This window comes from Hipposideros armiger, unplaced genomic scaffold (genome assembly GCF_001890085.2).
Source record: "Hipposideros armiger isolate ML-2016 unplaced genomic scaffold, ASM189008v1 scaffold_127, whole genome shotgun sequence".
Lineage (NCBI taxonomy): Eukaryota > Metazoa > Chordata > Mammalia > Chiroptera > Hipposideridae > Hipposideros > Hipposideros armiger.
The window spans coordinates 1,905,861-1,925,660 of record NW_017731477.1 but is presented as its reverse complement, the minus strand read 5'-3'; the positions used below and the strand labels follow the sequence as shown (position 1 = coordinate 1,925,660).

The 19,800-nt window shown below is 37.8% G+C and overlaps 1 protein-coding gene across 1 annotated transcript in view; it reads right to left on the bottom strand.

Annotated features, from left to right (window-relative positions):
• DPYD (dihydropyrimidine dehydrogenase) overlaps nucleotides 1–19,800 on the bottom strand; it is an 870,205-nt gene that overhangs the window by 106,107 nt on the left and 744,298 nt on the right. The window contains exon 23 of the mRNA XM_019648865.1: nucleotides 7,582–7,761. Coding sequence (XP_019504410.1) covers nucleotides 7,582–7,761 — 180 coding nt within the window. The remainder of the gene's footprint in view (nucleotides 1–7,581; nucleotides 7,762–19,800) is intronic.

Genomic DNA, 19,800 nt, shown 5'->3' with positions numbered 1-19,800 from the left:
ATTGTTACCCTGATTTGGCAACAGCAGTAGACTCCTCCCTTCTACCTATTTTAAGACCAGTGACAGACCGCTCATGGCCATTTTGTTGCCCAAACCCCAAATTAACAAATTTTATCTCCATTTTACCTGGAAAGTGAACACTTCTGAATTGTTTAGAAGCCTTTTTGGTGAAAGAGTGCTTCAAGGGACAAAAATGCTAGCTTTGGACCAGATCCAACAAAACTAAGCAAGTAACATCATGTTATCAATAGAAGGCCAAGAGTAAGTATAAAAATAATGTGTAAGTATCAGCTGGAAAATCTATACAAAAGGTACAAAAAAATCAACTCATAAAATATTTTCAAATGTTTATGTTTACCCTAATATTATTCATATATTTTGCATATGGACATGTCACATATCCAAATTCTATCTATCTATCTTAGAATTAATTGTAATAACTGCCATGTATTGAGTGTCTGTTATGTGCTATACACTTTACAGATATGATTTGTAATCCTCACAAAGCACCTGTGAAATAGGTATCATTATCTCCGTTTGCTGTTAGAAAAATGGAGGATTGTGGGAATTATGAAGCTGGCCCAAGTTCACCCAGTAGGAGACATGTAACCTGGATTCAAACCCATACCTATTTTACTGTAAAAACTGCACTCTTTTCGCTATATCACGTGGGCTTCTTTGTGGGATCATTACACATTAATCAGCTGATCAGACACTCAGAACTACAAGAGGGGGCTATCAAATCTTATCCAACATTGTCTGCTTCCAAGTAGAAATAATCACCACTTATAACAGGTGTCTGTCTGCCCTATTCTTAAAGAATATTTGGGATTTCACTGTTCTATCGAAGATACTGATCAAGCGATCTGATGATATTTAGACATGTAAATAAGTCCCCATAATATCTATACAGTAGACTCTGATTTGGTAATTTTTGAAAGTTTAAACTTCCAGGAACTGGTATTTTGTTTGTTGGCCATGTCCTATGAAATGAACTAAAACAATTAAAAAATATTTAGCCTCATGCAATCTGGCTACAGTCATAGAAAGTGACCTCAAGATACTGCTTTCTATTTCAGTCATTACCCAAGTAACTGACAGAAATGTAAAATATCATCTGGAACTTTTCTAACATTATAATGTACCAAAGTGGCAGCCCCAGGGAGAGTAGCCCCACAGTGAAAGCGGCAATGGGAGAAAATAACATGGACAAAACCAACAGGACCATAGAATGAATGTGAAGGAAAATGGTTTGCATTTCCCTTGCTCCCTCTTTTCTGGGCTAGCTCTGCACGTGGTTACTAGAGACAAGCACACAAAAAAGTTATGGGAGATGGATGGGAGTTAGCTGGGAGAGCCTGCCCACCGGCAGGTCCCTCACAATGGATTTTTCATTGTAAGATTCCATATCTTGAGTTGAGAAGATTAAATTCTTTAAAATTATTCTGGCTCACATTTATAAAGTACTCTATACATTTATTCTGGTTCAAAGTTCTTTCGGTGATATAAGTATCATGGATATTTTCTACCCTGCTGTGACTTGAATTTTCATTTTCTGAACTGTCTTTTGATGAGCAGGAGTTAATTTCGATGAAGCAGAACATCATTTTTTTTCTTGTATGGCTAGTGCTTTTTGTATTGTATCTAAGAAATTTTTCCTTATCCCAAGGTCACAAAGATATTTACTTATGTTTTCCTTAAAAATTTTATAGTCTCAGCTTTTATTTTTGCATCTGTGATATACTCAAAATTACTTTTTGTGTCCTGTGTGAAAAATGTATAATGTTCATTAAAAAAAAATGTGTTCACAAAACAGTTATGTCTAAATGCTTATTTAATACCATATATTTATAATATTGGAAGAGTGAAAACAGCCCAAATGTCATTTTTAATGGGTATTCAAATTGTGGTATGTCTGTACAATAGAATATTATTTACCAATAACAAGAAATGAATTACTTAACACCCAGAACAACATGGATAAAATCTCCAAAACATTGTGCTGAGTGAAAGGAAACACACAAAAACATACATTCTGTAGAATTCTGATTGCATGACGCTAAAGAATATGAACAAACTAATGCATGACAATAGAAACTAGACTGTGTCTGCTTCTAGTGGTAGGACAGATAACTGGGCAAATGCAGCAGGACTTGTCTGAGGGGTTGGCAACACTCTACATCTTGATAGAAGTGAGCATTTCATGGGTGTACGCGCTTGTCAAAACGTGTCAAATGGTTCATTTCAGACCTGTGCATTTTTTCTTCAGGTAACTTTTATCTCAATTTGGAAAAATAAAAAGCATGGGACAATAAATAGCTTGGAAGACATAAAAACTTTTGCAGGTGTGGTAAATAGGAGAGCACCCTTCTCTCCTGAGACTGTTATTATTGGGTCTTTTATAATGGTTCTGCTTGTGACGTATATTCCCTTTAGACATTCTTTTGTTTACTGTGTTAGATAATGCACCAGAAACAAATAAACAGACATCTACAAATAAATTACCACAACCAGATAGCAGTAGTTTTATAAAATCATATTACTTTTGTCTTTAAAATAACAGGAGCATGATGTATCTGGTCATTTTTGGTTTCTATCATCAAAACAATGCCTTGTTTTAGGAATTCCTGTACAAGCACCATGACAGTTTTTCTGATTTTATCCTAATGAAAGCTTTTGAATGTGCACAGATATGTCCACTTATTAATATCACTGATATTATTTCATCATGTTTTAATACATACTGAAAGTAATTTGGCACATTTACGGTTTTCTTCTAAAATGACTGTTATTCTTGGAAGGGCCTGGCTGGAATTTGAATTAAAAAGTGGCTTTCTTTCTATCTTCTAAATTAGGACACTACAGACAGTTTGTGCAACGTAATTCTATAAACATGTAGCACTGTGCTAGGTGCTTGAAAATTCAAGGATAAGTAAGAGGCGATCTCTGTTTTCAAGATGTGTATAATGAATTCCGTGGTGGGCAAGAAGACATATGATAATGCAATAACTGCAATACCAATTATACGAAAAAGGACTATAGGAGAACAGAGAAAGGAGAGATCCCATTTTCCTGGGGTCAGAGGAAGAGGAAGATGGCTTTACAAAGCAAATGACATTTAAGATCGATCTTAAAGTAAACGAGTGATTGATCAACATTTTCATCCAGCAATTCAGCTGCCAGGCCATTGCTCCTGCATGGTAGATGCTGTCAGGCGTTGGCACACAGGGTGTGATCTAGGGCCTCAAGAAGCTTGTACTCCAGGTACATTTTGCCAAGACAAGAAGCAATAAAGGTTGCTCACCTGCCTACCTCACTCTTTCCACTCTGGCTTCTTTCTATCTCATTTTACTAAACTAGACTCAGACACAAAAGGGACTATAGGTTCAAACTTATGTTTTTCTTTTATGTTCTTTGCTTTTCTGATGTAATGGGAAAAGTAATGGCTAGATAAGCCAAATGACTACTAAGTTTTAATGCTACCACTTATTTGAGTTCTTACATTCATTTATTCATTTGTTTACTTAATCAGTCAGCATTTATGAAGCCCTCACTGTGTCTCAGTGGGCATCTAAGGAATTGAGACACAAAGGGCGAATCGGACAGTGAGTATCTGGTAGAGGGAACAGACATGTAAAAATGCAAATGCTGTGTGATACCTGTTGTAATTAAGGTTGAGGAAGAGAAGGAGAAATTCATTCTGGTGTAGAGTCAGAGAATAGCTGAGAAAGAAGAGGGTGCTTGAGAGTTTCTCTTTAGGGAGCTGCAAAGACATTCCAGATGCAGGAAACAGCACGAGCACATGCACGCAGACGGCCAGCACCCTGCAGCTTTGGTCTGGGCCGCTTCCCGTTCCAGGGCTCTGGCTCTGGACGCCTGCTCTCATCTCAAGCACAGGAAAGAGAAGTCATTTCCGTCCTTCTGACTGCAAAAGTTTCTGTCCTAATATTGGAGCATCCAATTTCCTTCATGTTTCTCAAGTGAATAATCTCAACATAATTCTTACTTGCCTCACCTAAAAATGCCAGATACTACTGTTTTATTTTTTGACATCCCTAAAATGTGTACGTTGCCTCCAACTCTAAAGAATAGTTTGTGGATAAAGGTATAATTACAGTTATGCTCTCATTTAAGTGTTCTCCACAACCCCTTACCTAAGATTCTTGGTGCCAAGTGCATCTCAGAATGCAGGATTGGTTTTGGGACTTTAGAAGACTGAAATGGTGCACATACCACATTTTACCTAATACCCCCAGCAAGGTGTGAGGTAGCAACCTAGAATCAAACACATTAGTCTCTCTGCAGTAAACATTTAAATGTTCACCCTAAGAGGAATAAATAAAGATTATAAATAGCCTCGCATCAGTTCAGGCCAGGTTTGCTGCCAAATGAGTTATGTGAAACATTTGGTTTCAGCGCTTTTTGGATTTAGGAATTGTTAATGAGGGATTGTGGACTTGTATTGTGATTATCTTCACATCATAGTTTTAGAAACAGATTTAGAGAGATTAATGAATGTGTTTAAGTTGCCTAGCTGGTAAATGACGCGGCATCATGTGAGCCTAACAGTCTTACCCGGCTGGACCCCTGCTAGCAAACCCTGTCCTCTATGCAGCAAGCAACCACTGTTATTGAGTTGCCCAGGTTTTCACCAGGGAGAATGGGGGATTAAGATAACAGTATAAAATAACAGTCAATTTTGCTATGGAGACCCTTCCTATCTGAGGATACTGTAAATAGCCTCTTCTTCCTTATCTGCACCGACTTCCTCATTGCAGGCTGTCTGCATGGACCCTGGGTGTGGTATTGTGGCAGCAATTTACTATGTCTTTGGTCCACTGCTGTTCTACGTCCCTGCCTCCGGCGCCTCAGTGGGTACTTCCAGCCTCTGGCCTCCTCTGGATTTCCTCTCCTGATTCTCTATGTTTCATTTCTCTTCTAACTCAAAACCATTTATTGCCAGCTTTCTCCATCAAAGGGAAGCTTGTGCGTGCTCATTGCTAATGACTTGGTCTTTGACTATTATCTCTTGCTATTCTCTTCTTCATCCCTTTTGGCAACACGGATTCTTGGATCCCTCCATCAGTATCACAGTGTGAAAATGCAGACACCGGGACCTACCGCTGACCAGTTGAACCAGGACTTGGGGTATGGGGCCAGGGTGTCTGCACTTTCACAGATATGCCACGTGGTTTTTAAGTACCAACAGTTTGAGACCAACCCTTCAGCCGCTCTGTGGCGTGGCAACACTGGTGACTGCTCTTCCTATGGGATTCGCTCTCAGACTTGCAGGCACAGATTTATACTTGCACCATATGACCAGAGCAAACTATAAAGGCCTGACTTCTTGCTCTTCCAAAGCCCCCTGAAAAACACTGCTTGTAAAGTTTAATCAATTAAGTGAGGTGTGTGTAGGGGGACTCTATTAAATGTACTGATTACTTGAAAGATAACATAACTAATTTGGCTAAATCCTTGCTTCTCTGGCTAAAGTCATATTTTCTCTCCATCTTCAAACACCGTATTGTAATTGGTTTCTTCTAAATTTCTACTCTAATTTATTCTAGCCTGACCTCCTGAGTGAAAGATTAGGTAGAGTAACAATTGTACTTTCCAAATAAATCTCTCCTGTCTAAAGAAGCCAGCTACACACACACACGCACACGCACACACGCGCGCACACACACACACACACACACATACACACACACACACACACACTCGAGCGCCACCAACATGAACAATTTAGGTCACCTGTAGCTTGGATCCAGAGCGTTTTGATTCAATGTTAGGAATATTAACCTGAAGGGGATAGTCTCTTATATTTTAGTCAGGTCAGCCTGCACCAGACAATCCAGGAACACAGATCTATTACCAGACCATCTGTTTGTTTCTTAACTCAGTGTTGAGAAATGAGTCGCTAACCTAATCTCATAGGCAAAAATTTTTTTAACAAATGATAATGCCAAAAATTACACTTACAATTTTGATGAAGGTTGGGCTTACCATAGTAAAGTCTGAATCTAGATTCAAACTATCAGAAAATTAATTTCCACTTATGTCATTGACACAAGTGTCTCCATCATTATCTATCTTTTATTTGAATACGTAAGTTTTGAAATGAGTGTGGAACTCCTGTAAAGACAAAATGGCACAGTGCAATGCAGCTATTTATATTTCAGCTTGCATGGTGACCACTCAGATTTAAGACAATGTTTTTATAGATGGTCAGAAACTATCAAAACTATCATGTCAGACACAATTTACTTGAGATATTTACATTGAATGAGTGTAAAATCTTTTGTGATTTTTTTTTCTACTTATGAACAAGTTCAGGGTATTGATGGTCATTGATACAGGCAAGAATACTCACTGTCCAAATACTGCAGACTCAGTTTATGATAACATGATTAGTTATACTAATAATGCTGCTTAGGCACAGTCTTACTAATTACAATATTATAAATATTAATATCACCCAGTCTTTCTGTTTGATTGCCACTCATGGAGTCATTCATCACCATGTTTTCCTGGAATCCACACTGTAAGATTTTATTTCTTTCTCCCTTTTGTTTTTCATTACCATACTTGAAATTATACAAATTATCCTTTAAGAAGCTCTTATTTTTGGCTATCTGTTAGAAGAAGTGATATATTTTCCACGAACACTAACCAAATGTAAGTCAGTTATATGATGTTTTCTTATTCTTTGAGTCCCTAACCCTGCCATCCAAGACAGAGTACCCAGGGTTTTTGTTTTCTATTCTTTTTCATGTGACCTGTTTCAAGTTAGGATTCATTTGAATTATTAAATGCTTTCTTAAAGAATCTTTTTTATACTTGCCTCTTTTTTTTAAAAGTTAATTATTGATGTAGTGACAAGCTGAAAAGACTAAGAATTATAATTTTTTCCTCCCCTCATTCAGGACTCAAGAAATGTCTTCTGACAATGGTTGTCTATTTAGAATAATACCAAGGAAATACAAAGGCGAAATGCTGAATGTTGTTTTAGAAAAGATTTGCTAAAATCACCATATTATACAAAATGTAAATGTAGTGTATATTTCTCTGAAAATAGCAGTTCTGAGCAAGTTGGGACATAACCTTTTGAGCCCAGGTTTAACCACATAGCAGAAACAGTTACAAAAGATACTGATTCAATTTTAATTTTAAAAACTTCATCATATTATTCAGGGCTCCAGTGATTTGATTATCTTGAAAATAGAAAGGGAATGTTATAATTTCCAGAGCTTGTTAAAGAATAAAGAAATCTCCAGCCTCCCACTGGAATAAATGCCAGTCATCACCACAGTAAGCAAGAATTTGGGGGCACTTCACACACACACACGTCAATCTTTTTCTTTTATGCGACCTTGCGTTATATTGGTTTTATAAAAATGTAACTCACAGACTATCATATAGCTGTAATCAAGCCTCCTTTAGAATGATTCTATTGTAGAAATCACATCCAACAGGCACCATGATTCCTGTTAGTCAGAAAGTGGGAGGGAAGCAAGACCTCAAATACAAAGTGATCTAGGCAGAGTTCCCAAGGGCAGCACAGAATAGGTGAGCACATACCTTTCCTGTGAGTTCAGCAATTCGAGGAACTGGTTTTCCTTTCTGGTGGCTCATAGTTGCTGGACTCTGCCCATCCCAGTCTTGTAGTTCTTCAATGCTTTTCAGATAAAGCAGGGCTCTGAGACCAGTGCAGTAGTCTTCGATCACAGTGAAATCCTGATTCTGAACAGCACTGCATACCTAGAAAAGACAGAGCAACCAACAAATATCAAACCAAGGGCTATTCTCCAGGCTCACTTTTCATTTATTCAACAAAATTCATTTTATGTGCCATGAACTGATCAGTCATTGCCTGGAGATGGGGGTGGTGGGGAAGGAGGGATAGCAAAGGGGCTCAAGGAAACACCTTCAGGGACAATGAATACTTTCATAAACTTGACGTGGTGATGATCTTCCAGGTGTATACATATTTCAAAACTTATCAAATTGTACACTTTAAATATGCACAGTTTATTGTATGCAATGTATATCTCATATGGCTGTTAAAAATCAGATCCAATCAGTTGAATTTCCAAGGAGTCAAATTTGGCAGAAAATAAGGACAGACATTTTATCACTCTCATTTTCCTCCATTGGGATGTGTTGCCTGAGGGTGGTTCTTATGTCTGACAGAGGTCTAACTGAGGCTGGAATGGTGTTCATCAGTTATCAACTACCACTGACCACTGCTTACCTCTTCAGCCTCATCTATTGTTCTCCTTTTCATTCATTCTGCTCCAATCACCCAAGTCTTTCCTCTTTTTCTCAAATTTGCCTAATTATTATTTCTTTGCTTTAAGACCTTTTTATAAGATCTTGCTGCCTACAAGGCCTTTATCATGTACAGATGGCTAACTACCAGGCCTTCCTCAGTCTCAGGGTAAATATCACTTCTTTAAGAAGGAGCCCAGAATAGTTAATGCTTTCTTTTATTCATACATCTTTGGTTGATAATTATTGCATGATTATTTGATTGACAGTTCACTACCCAAATAGACCGAAACCTCAGGAGGGAAAACCTGTATTTAGCTTAGTCACCAAGTTATCACCAATGACTAGCACAGGGTTTTTCACTTATTCTGGCTCTCAATAAATATACATTGAATGAATGGATAATTCAGGAGAGATATTTTAATTTGAGTAATTATATATCAGAAAATAGAGATTAAAAAAATTCTAGAGGTAAGAAAGTTTGAATCTGAGAAATTAGGATTCTTCCAAGAAAAATACACTTGAGAGTCTGTGTTAGGATTTGAGTGAGAGCTTGAATTAGGTACATATTTCTAGGCTGATTATTTACAAGACCCCTCTCCAATTCTGACACCATATGTGGACTCTAGAGATTCATTGACAACTGCCAATAGGACCTCTTCACCTAAGATGACCCTCCATCACTTCAAATCCAAAATTTGCATAACAGAATTCAATATCTCTTCTCATCTATATCCCAAATCAGTCCAAAAAAACAGCTATCCAAACAAAACTAAGCAAAGCAAAGCTCATTTCTATCCCATTTTCCCAGGTATTAAATTCTTAGCATATATCATGGTGCCTGGCAGTGGCAGGCAATAAAGAAAAATCTTGTCATACAGGAATGAAAATGAGGAAATACCTGAAAATAGGAGAATAAATTAGATTCTGTTTCAAGGTCTCTTAAAGCCTCTGGGTCTTTAATTAATAAAATTCAATGTAACCCTTATGCCTAGCATACAATCTGATACCTAGCTGTTGATAGGCTGGTTGAGAGAATTTATTGAAAAGACACTATGGGGTTCCCAGGCAGGAAATAGGAAGTAGAAAGAGAAAGGACAGTAAAAAATATATACCTCTGAGCAAGAAGTGGTAGTGATTCTACAATGTGTATGGAAAAGAAGGCCATGTGTGGAATTTTGAGAACAAGAGTATTTAAAAGGATGGCTAAGGAAGATCATGAAAGACCCCGAGCAGAAGCAATCCAAGAGAACATCAAGGACGAGGTCAAGTGCTGTATGAAGGCCAATAGCATCGGAGCTGGAAAGTGGCCGTTGGGTTTAGCAATCAGAAAGGTAAAGACTACAAGATGGCGACTGAACGTGGCTGGGATGGTGTGCTATGCCGGAAACCCTGGAAGCCACCATCAGGCATGGATGCCGAAGGGGACCACTTCAGATACATTCAATCATAAGACAAATGTCACACGATTTCTACACCTTCCTAAAGTGAGTAGTTTAATTTTTACTTCGCAACAAGATTAAACATTAATTTTCCTATCAGAATTTCTGGGAGTAGCAACTTTGCACATTGATATTTTCTTTTAAATTTTTGATATCCATATAAATTATCTGAGGGCCTTATTCAAGTGCATATCCTGATTCTGTATGTTTAGAGTGAGGCCCAAGATCCTACATTTGTGACAAGCTCCTCGGTGCTGCTGCTGCGCTGGCCACACTTTGAATAGCAAGGTTTTAAGCACCAGCGAGGATGAAGCACATCTTAACCTGAAACGCTGTCTGCCAAGTAGACTTCTTCCAAACAAATAACTACTTCTTAATTTTTACTATTAGATTGTAGCAACATTTTCATGGCCCTTTAAAGCAGCACTACTTATAATAATAAGTTATGTCTGAAAAAACAAGAGTCATTTTCTGATTAAATAGTAATGTGACCCAAAATAAATCTTAGGGGGTAAGCACACCACTGGGAACAGGGCTTTGTCCATGGGATTTGAGGTTCACAAAATAGATTTGCTCTAAAAGGTGCCTTGTTCTTGCCGAAACTTGACACTTTACAGAGGGCTTTCTTTCTATCTCAAAGGTAAATGGTTCTTTTTAAAACCCCAAACATGTAGCTGCTATTCCTAAATGGGTGTGTTTTATATGACATCTCTTAATTGTTTGTTTAACAGCTCTGATTAGGATCCTTAATAGCTGTTAACATGTTTGCTTAGTATAATTTGTAAGTTCTTTATGGTGAAGGCTGGTTTATCTTTCTTCACAGCAGGGTATCAGGTGCCATTATAGGGACCCTTGCCGCCATTAATTATTTCTACAAACGTGAAGACCCCGACAGAGAGCCCTTAAGTCGGGGCCCCTGGAGTCTCTGCAGGACCAGTGCCTTGCAGGGGCTGAGCCGGTGAGGTGGTGGCTTCATGATTTGAGGTATGCTGTGAAGCTCCCATCGCTCCGGAATAGTCTTCTCCAAAGGTGTGACACAGTGCCCTGAAGTTTCACTTTAGGTACAGGCACATTTAATTAAAGCCTATCTATGCAAGCAGCTGTACAAATACCTGAGAGATGACAGGGGGTTAGGGGTGCTATTCCTTTCTCATTATTTCTCGTTAAATGAGATTAACCACATTACTAGTAAATTTACTATTTATGGTGATTTACACTTTTTTTTGGATAATTATTTTTCAGTTGTTAATTATCTTTATTTTCCAATGAACAATGACAACCAAATATTTCATCATAGCTACATCCCATAAAAGATTACTTTTTGTGATTTACACTTTTAAAATCTCCTTTGTACATATTATTACCTAAATACTCAGAATAAACCTATGAGTTAGGCAGGAGAGAGGGTAATTTTCTTACTTTGAAACTGGGAAGAGTTCGCACTTGAAGAACTATTTCTTAGTCAAATCTAGTGGTTTTTATGCCATATCAAGTAGCATAGCCTAAAGGTTAAGCATATGCACGTAGAAGTCAGGCCAAATCGGGTTTAAACGACCTCTTAGCTGTGTAAGTATGAGCAACTGTCTTTACTTAAAAATGGAGATTAAATACTTAGCACATAGGGAACTAAAACGCAATATATTTAAGTGCTTAAAATAGTAGCTAGTACTTAGTAAGCTGGATTGGCACCAAAAATAGATTTCATAATATGAAAACTCAGAGCATGAATTAGGCAGGAACAATATTTTAAATCAAAAACTTTTTTGGTCCAGTGCAGTAAAGGAAGGTCATGGACCTTATTTTTATTTACATGAAGTAATCATCTCAAAATAGCTTTGGTCTTGTCAGAAGACATGTCTGAGACCCAGCTCTCTCACTCAGCAGCTGAGTGACTGAGGCTAGTCATTTAGCCTCTTGAGTAATCCCCTCCCACCTCCCAGCTTGAAAAAAGTAAATGATGTACCTACTTTATTGTTGTGAGGATTAAATTACATCATGTAGGTGAAAGTGCTATGGAAATTACAAAGCTCAGACAAGCTCAGAATGGTACTAAACCTCAGAGTTATTATCAGGTAAGCGGGAATTTAAAGTGCTGAGTTGAGATCAAAAGGGCAAGTTTTGCGTGCAAAGAAAAATCCAACTTCTTTGAAATGTAAAACAGAGTTTACTAGGATGTTAGCAAATAAAATCCAAATTGTACTAAAAATAGTTATGCCAGGTAAATAACTTGCAAAGAAGAGTTCTATAGAAGCAGAACAGTGTGGGGCTGGCATGCGAATTTGTATATTACAGCAGCCTATCTTTCAAATGATATTTTAAAATGTGACAAGGTTTTTAAATCGTGATCTTGAAGTTTAGACACAACTGAGACGGACCCATGATCATATTTATCCCGTTTCATTTCTTACTGCAAAAGTGGACAAACTACACTCCAGGTCTTAGAAATGTGTGTGTGTGTGAAGCTATATGCAAGTAAAATATATGTTTACAATTGAAGTCCAAAGTAGTTTCAAAGTTTTTGTCAACTCATTAGTAAAAGGATTTGTTGGAGAGTAACTACACTTAAGCAAAAATGGAAATTCTCCTGCAATGCTTATCATATTCAAAATTACCCTTATGACAGAGTCTTATGTAGCTGGAAGAAGTTCAAGAGTCTTCGACGAACACGGACCATAGGGGAAATACTGAATAAGGAAGATTATCCATCTAATTCTTAAAGATTTCTCAAAAAAAAAAAAGTAATGCTATGATCTCTCCTTACTAATCTATTTTGATAAAGGGTTAAACTGTTTAAACAATGTATGGCGTCTATCATATTTTCTTAATGCTTTATAATTTTCAAAGCTGGGTATTGTAAAGTATTCAAACAGTGATTTACAGTCGTCAGAGCAAGCTGACCAATGAGATACAAGGAAACGTAGGCATTTTTCAGACCAGCCTTATTTCACAACTTAGGACTTCAGCAGGGGTGAGATGATCTGTCCATGGTCACACAGCTAGTTGGAGGCCCTGGTCCCCACCTGGTCTGCAGCCCTCTCTACGATAGCACTGCCTCTCCAGTACCATCTTACTTAGTCCACACACCAGTTCTGAGAGGAAGACAGAGAAGGTGCTATTAGGCATTTAGGAAAGTGAGGAAATCAAATCTCAACACTCAACTCCATGCCCCAACTCAAAAGATTAGTAGGTGGTAGAGCCAATGATCAGAGTCAGACCTTTTGATCTGTTCTCTTATTTTTGTAAATTTCAAAATATTCAATCTGATGGCTCACATAACTAAATAAGCACATATTTATAATTTTCAATAAGAAGCATATTATTACAAAATGATTTCAAATTTATTTAATGAATAATGGCAAAAATCCACAGATCTTTAAAAGGTAGGATCTTAATAATTGGATGACCAACGGAAGGTTTACTACGAAAACTGGAAAACAGACCTCTGCTGTTGTTGAATAGGAAAGTAGTTTCCAACCCCATCTGCACATCGCCACTGATTAGAAACATCAGATTTTCCAAAAGCCTGGAATCATTCATTCCTTACTGAATTGAGCTCTGTCCACTGCTGACAAACAGATGTATAAAACTACATTGTACTTTTGAAACTGGTGTTTCAATACACATTGTTCAAGTAGTAATTCAGAATAACAATATCTCCCTATGAGTGTTTGGTACTACATAAATATGGCACTGCTTAGAATTCATGAATAACACACACAAATTATAATTTCATAAAGGTATAGATGAGAAGACAGCCCCTGGAGAGGCATAGCACCTAGGGAGCTAGATAGGGATATATTTGTATATCCACATAAAACCACAAAATCTTAGTTGTTCTAGCACATTAGTTTCTATTTGTTGAAGCTGTACAACATCAAAGTTGTGATGTCCCTATGTATTGCATTTAGCAGTAATGCAACGGACGACGTGAAGAAATCAAAGTGAGAGTTTCTAAGTAGTTTCCTGGCAATTGAGACAGCAGGCTCTTTCATCTGCTCTGTAACTGTGGCACTGCATTGATTTAAACTCCTTCTGAGATCTCAAACGCTTTTATACTCTTAGGTCTCTCAAGCATCTTTTTTTCCCCCCAAAGTGGTAAAATTGTAGCATTCAGCAGAATACCAGCTTGTTTCCCCCAAAAGGAGAGGGCTTATTTCAGCTTTGCTGCTAAACTGCTTAGGATCACTAAGCAGAATAGCTGTCCAAGTGCCATCCTATTAAGGAATTTGACTTTGAGTTCAGTTTTCTATGTTCTGACAATAGCAAATTGGATTGGGGAAAAAAGCAACAACAAACAAATAATCCCACAGATGTTGTTTTTCAAAGAGTCAGCTCAGAGAAAGCCTGATGGATAAGCAGTTCTGCTTATTAATTTTTTTTTCAAAGTTGCCCTGTAATTGCTCCTCATTGATAAATCCTAAAGGTATAGGAGTCACTTAGCTTGTTTTGTACATCATATAGTAATATTTCACTATCAATCTTATCTAGCCATTTAAATGATATATTTTCTGACACATCTAAGTATATGAACTACCTCTTTTTCCCCAATCAAGAGGAATTTTATGGTGGTTGAGAGGCTGTTATTCAATGCCCATCTGTGATCATTCTCCATCTGATTAATTTCTTAACCCAAGTTCAGCCGAAGGCAGATTAAAGAAAAGAAAGTGTTCTTAAGGTATTTTGTACTGGGATCCAGCCCACACTTTGCTGACCAGAATACAGTCATCAATTCTCCAACTGAGAATACTTTCTCAAGGGCAGCATAGGTGATGGGCCACCCACTGGCCTTTTATCTAGGACAGTATTACGGGACTGCATTGTTGCACTCTGTCAATGACGCAAGTTGACTGAAGATGGTATAGGCTGATTGGTCAAAGCGATGTGCCCTGCAGGCAAGATGCCTCTGTCCTCTTCCTTGTCTGTCCTTTACAAAGTCAGCTCCAATTGGACTAAGATCTCAATAATGACCTGAACCAAGAAATAATAATTAAAAGAACTACACGGAGACACGCCCCTCCATCTGCCTTTTATGAGAGGCTAGAGATAAAACGGGTGAGCCAGACACAATGCGGAAGGCCAAAGAATGGTGAGTGCCATCCTGCCTCTTCAAAGACATTGCTGTTGATGGCTATGCTTCCCCACAGACATAAATTACAAGCCTAACAGCGACTGAGGCAAGGCCTGCAGTCCTCTGCTCCTCAGGTTTCCATGCAGCCCATTCTGTGGCTACGGGCTGTGGCTGCAGTTTGAGAAAGCTCAGTCACTTTGCTCCAGGAACAGTAAGATTTTTGGACTAAAATAGATTCTCACCATCCTGGGCGTTTGCTGTGGGGCAACATCAGTTACCACAGTGATTTTCAATGACGCTGCAGCAACACAGGTGGCGGTGCAAGGTTTGCATGTAGCCGTGTGCAAGCTCAGCACATCCCATGATGAAAGTGGGGCGAGAAGAGTAAACTAAACACATAGTCCTCCATTATCCACAGGGAACACACTCCAAGACCCCTGGCTTCTTGAAACCATGGCTAGTACTGGACCTTATATATACTAGGATTTTTTTCTATACATACATACCTATGATGAAGTTTGATTTATAAATTAGGCATAGTAAGAGATGACCAATAATAACTAATAATAAAATAAAACAATTATAACAATATATGCTGTAATAAAGCTATGTGAATGTGGTCTCTCTCTCTCTGATAACCAGTCTGATAACCAAGACAGCTAATAAGTGATTAATGGGTGGATGGCATATGAAATGTGGATATGGTGGACAAAGGGCTGATTCACATCCCAGGTGGGACGGAGTGAGATTTCATGAGAGTCCATCACTCTACTCTGAACAGAGCACAATTTAAAACTTATGAACTGTTTACTTCTGGAATTTTCCACTTAATATTTTCAGACCAAGGTTAACCATGGGTAACTGAAACCACAGAAAGTAAAACCATGGATGAGGGGGGACTACTGTATCCAAACAACAGCTGCCAGGTGACTAAAATCCATAATTTTAGGCAATCCCTCTTTTTCAAGAGTCAAAACAGATGGGAAAACTTGTCTTAGAAAATCATTTACTAAAATACCACATGGGGTTTAGATAACAGAAGGAGAATAACTCATAATGCATAGAGGAGAAAAATCTATTGGTCAAATTAACACATGGAAATATTTTTCTGGAACTTGAAGATGGATAAAGGCATTTGGTTATACAATAATGTAAACACACGTTCAAGATTCTGAGAAAAGAGGACTATTTGCCTGCAATGAAAAAAATGTTGAAAATAGCATCTCAACACTGTCCGCCTCTTAACTCAAAGCATTCACCATTCAGTAGTTGATTTTATGGTTAATCTATTATTGATAAAAACAGAAATTTGTGAGAGCAGCATGTGACTATTATTAGTAAGGAAACAATCTTGACTGAATTGCAAAGATAGTCTGGGACACAAAAGTTAAACAAAGTTCGGCTGATTAAGGGTGAATAATCTATTTAAGGGTAAAGTCCCATACAAAAAAAAAATACAAAACACCGATGTTCAAGTTCATATACTGAAAGCACAGAGCATATCTAGGAGGGCTGGAGAACCAAGGCCAAAAGGCTTGTATTTTTAAAAAGGGGCTTTTTAAAAAGTGTTAAAGACATGTTCTTAATTCCTTTACTCCACAGGCAGAAAATATAAGGCTCATGAAGTTTGTGGTTTTGTGTGTGTGTGTGTGTGTGGGGGGGGTGGGAGGGCGGGGGGAAACAAAATAAATTATGTGTTAGTTTTTTTTATTTTCCCCTAATGAAGACTAAGAACCTAAAAATAAAATTCTGCCTTCAGCTTCCAAAGATGGATTGCTAGAATATGGTTACAGATGAATGAATGCAGTGACCAAAGAAGCAGTTTTATTTGTGCATTTCTTACTAAAATAGCACATATTTTATGATTTGTGAATATGGCAATTAACTTTAAGAAAGGCTACACAAACCAGTAAAAGTTTTAGGCTGAGTGTTTTCGGAGCCTGCATAGAGTTGACAATATAATTTACCATCCAAATTGTGACACTTGAGAATAAACAGGGAAACTATTAATAAAAATACCAGGACAATTAGCCTAAACTGAAGTTGTTCTGGGCAAACCTAGACCTATGACTTTCTTACTTAATAGAAGGTTTTTTCCCATCTTCAGAGTGTAAGGAGACTTTCACGTGTCCTCATGGACTGCATTCAGAACTGCGCTGTCACCTGGTTTGGTTTAACATCCGGGTCCTTCAGGCCCTTCCACATCCCTCAGAACATTAGACTTAGGTTGAAGTCCCAGGGCCTTCACTGCTTGTGTGGGGACTTGGAATGTCAAAACCTGATTTGATCCAGGTGACCCTAGGTTTAAGGGGTCTCCTCTGGGCCTCCAAAGGTCTTCATAAGAACAAACAACTCAAGGATAGGAAGGGTAAAGCACGACCCCAAATCTGAATCCTGTAAGCCAAACAAAACCACCCTTAAGGTGGAAAATTTTGATGTAATTTACATTCCTTTGTAACTGTCATTTCTTTATGCATTACCCACATTCCTTGAGGCTTACTGCACTTTGACATTCACTTAGAGGTGATTACATTCTAAGCACTGTGCTAAATATGTTCACATGTAGTACCATATTTAAACCTCATAATAACACCATGGAGTAAGTACTGTATTATTATTTCTTCAATTAGCAGATGGGTAAAGAGAGAGTCAGAGACTAAGGACATAGACTAAGATCATACAGCTAATGCATAGCAGAGCAAATGTTCAAATCCTGGGTCAATCTGCTCTCGGGATCCTTTCTCATAATCACTGTGCAATCTTGCTTTTCAGTTTTAACCACCACAAAGGCACCTGACTCTCATGTGAGAAAAAGAAAAATTATATATACATAGCTGACCCCTGAACAGATGCAGGTAAGTGAATTTTATGTGTTTTACATTTTAGTCTTGTCTATAAAATGTCACACTGTAAAGTAAACCATTGGTTATATTCTGAAACTGTTATAAGGAACATTACCTAATTATATAATGCTTGAAATGCCATAGAACTGGCTTATTTTTGTTAACTTTCTCTCAATTATTCACATTTACTTTGTGTATTTTAGAAACATCGGGTCCTATGAATATGCACCATTATTCTTCATTTAGCTCTGTAAGACCAGGCATAGACAATGTGTGTTGTATTTGGCTATACTGAGTTCACCAGTAATTAAATTGATGTTTAGCTTGCATCATTGTTTTCTGGCTCAATGATGAGTCATGGAACTTTTCTCTCACCTCATACTCATTACTGTATCTGGTGTTATTAGTATGGAGTTAATATCCAGGATATGATGATTGATTTAGGGAGACGATAATGAGATTATGGCTCATGTCCTTAAAGCACGACAACTGAAATCTTATCATTTTGTACATTAGGAAATATGCTAAGTATTATAATATCTGACATGTCTATTACTGTTGGACTAAGCCAGCTATCTGAAACAGAGATAAATTTATATCCTTAGGCATATTACCTTCTTTTGTCTTACAAACACAACATAATTGACTTGAGGATAATAAAAGTTTATATATGCATGCCCAATTTTTAATTCCAAGAAGTTTTTAGGTCTCCTTGGTTCAGATCTGTCAGATTGAACAAAAGAAGTGAATAGCAGCCATTGTCTTCTTTTCTCTTATTTTGTGGAGTGGGATCAGTGAACAGGGTAAGAGAGGTGTTTAACTAGGAATATGTATATTTCAAGCCAGGAGACTATGTTTGAAAGTTTCAAAAGACTCCTGAGTCAGAAAAACATTAAGTGGGTGGGATGTCTGACCATTTACACACAACAGAGAAGCAATAGTTCCTGAATATTTGAAAATGAGTTAGAGAAATGGATGAGCATGTTTTTAAAGGCTAATAAATTTAGGGTTTTTTTCCCCTTTGGAAGAGATTGTTTTCTATACCTTGTATTTAAAAATATATACTTGATGCAAATTTTATTTCTTTTCATCTTTTTCTTTAACACTCATGATCTTCTAAAGCTCAGCTTCAGAAATATATTTCTGAGAATGACTAGGGTTAATCACTGACACTGGCCTCTGAACTATTCAATACCCAGAGGCTTATTATCTATTTCTAAACATTCACTGATCTAGACATCCACTCAGTCATTCATCTCTCAGCATCTGTCCATAAGCATGTATCTCTGTATTTACTTTGTACCTAATTCTTCTAATTACCGGGAGACATTCATAAGAAGTGGAAAGAAATATGCATCCTAGACGGGAGAGAAGACATACATTCATTTATCAGCACTGGGTAACACATGCATTTTAAAGCTTGGTGCATCTCTGAAAAATAGGGGGGGGGGAGAGAGAGAGAGAGAGAGAGAGAGAGAGAGAGAGAACTGCTCATCTGACAGTTCCAGAGATGTTCCCTAGGCATCTTAACTATGCCAGAAATTAAGAATAGCATTCTTAATTTTCCCACTCCCTGCAACCTTCTTCTCTCCAATAGTCTAAAACCTAGAGATTATTCCTCATTAATTTCTTTTCCTGTCCACGGAACACCAATCTCTCAGCAAGTCTTGTTGCACTACTTCAAATATATACTATTGTGAATCTGTTTTCCTCCTCATCCATTGCTTTTTGTTATTCAAATCCATCATCTCTCACCTGGACTACTGTAATAGTCTCGACTTCCACTGTTGACCGTCCAAAATTATCCACACAATATATTATTTTATTTAAAAATATAAATTAGATCGTATCTCATCACTGCTTAAAACCAACGTCTTACCTTGCTTTGAGAAAACAGGAACACCTGACCTGAAGTGGTGTATGGTCTGCTCCCTGCTTGCGCCCCTTCCTCACACCCACTAGGCTCTAGCCACACTGGCCTTTTTTGAGCATACCAAAAAGGCACACTTTTGATTTTTTCACTCATTCCTTTATTCTTGCCTTAGGTCTTTGCCCTGTCAGCCTGAAATACTCTTCTCCGGATTGTCACATATTTGGGTGGATCTTCTCATCCAGTCCTCCACTTAAATGTCACCTCTCCAGAGAGGACTTCCCCAACAAGACCATCCAGTCACTT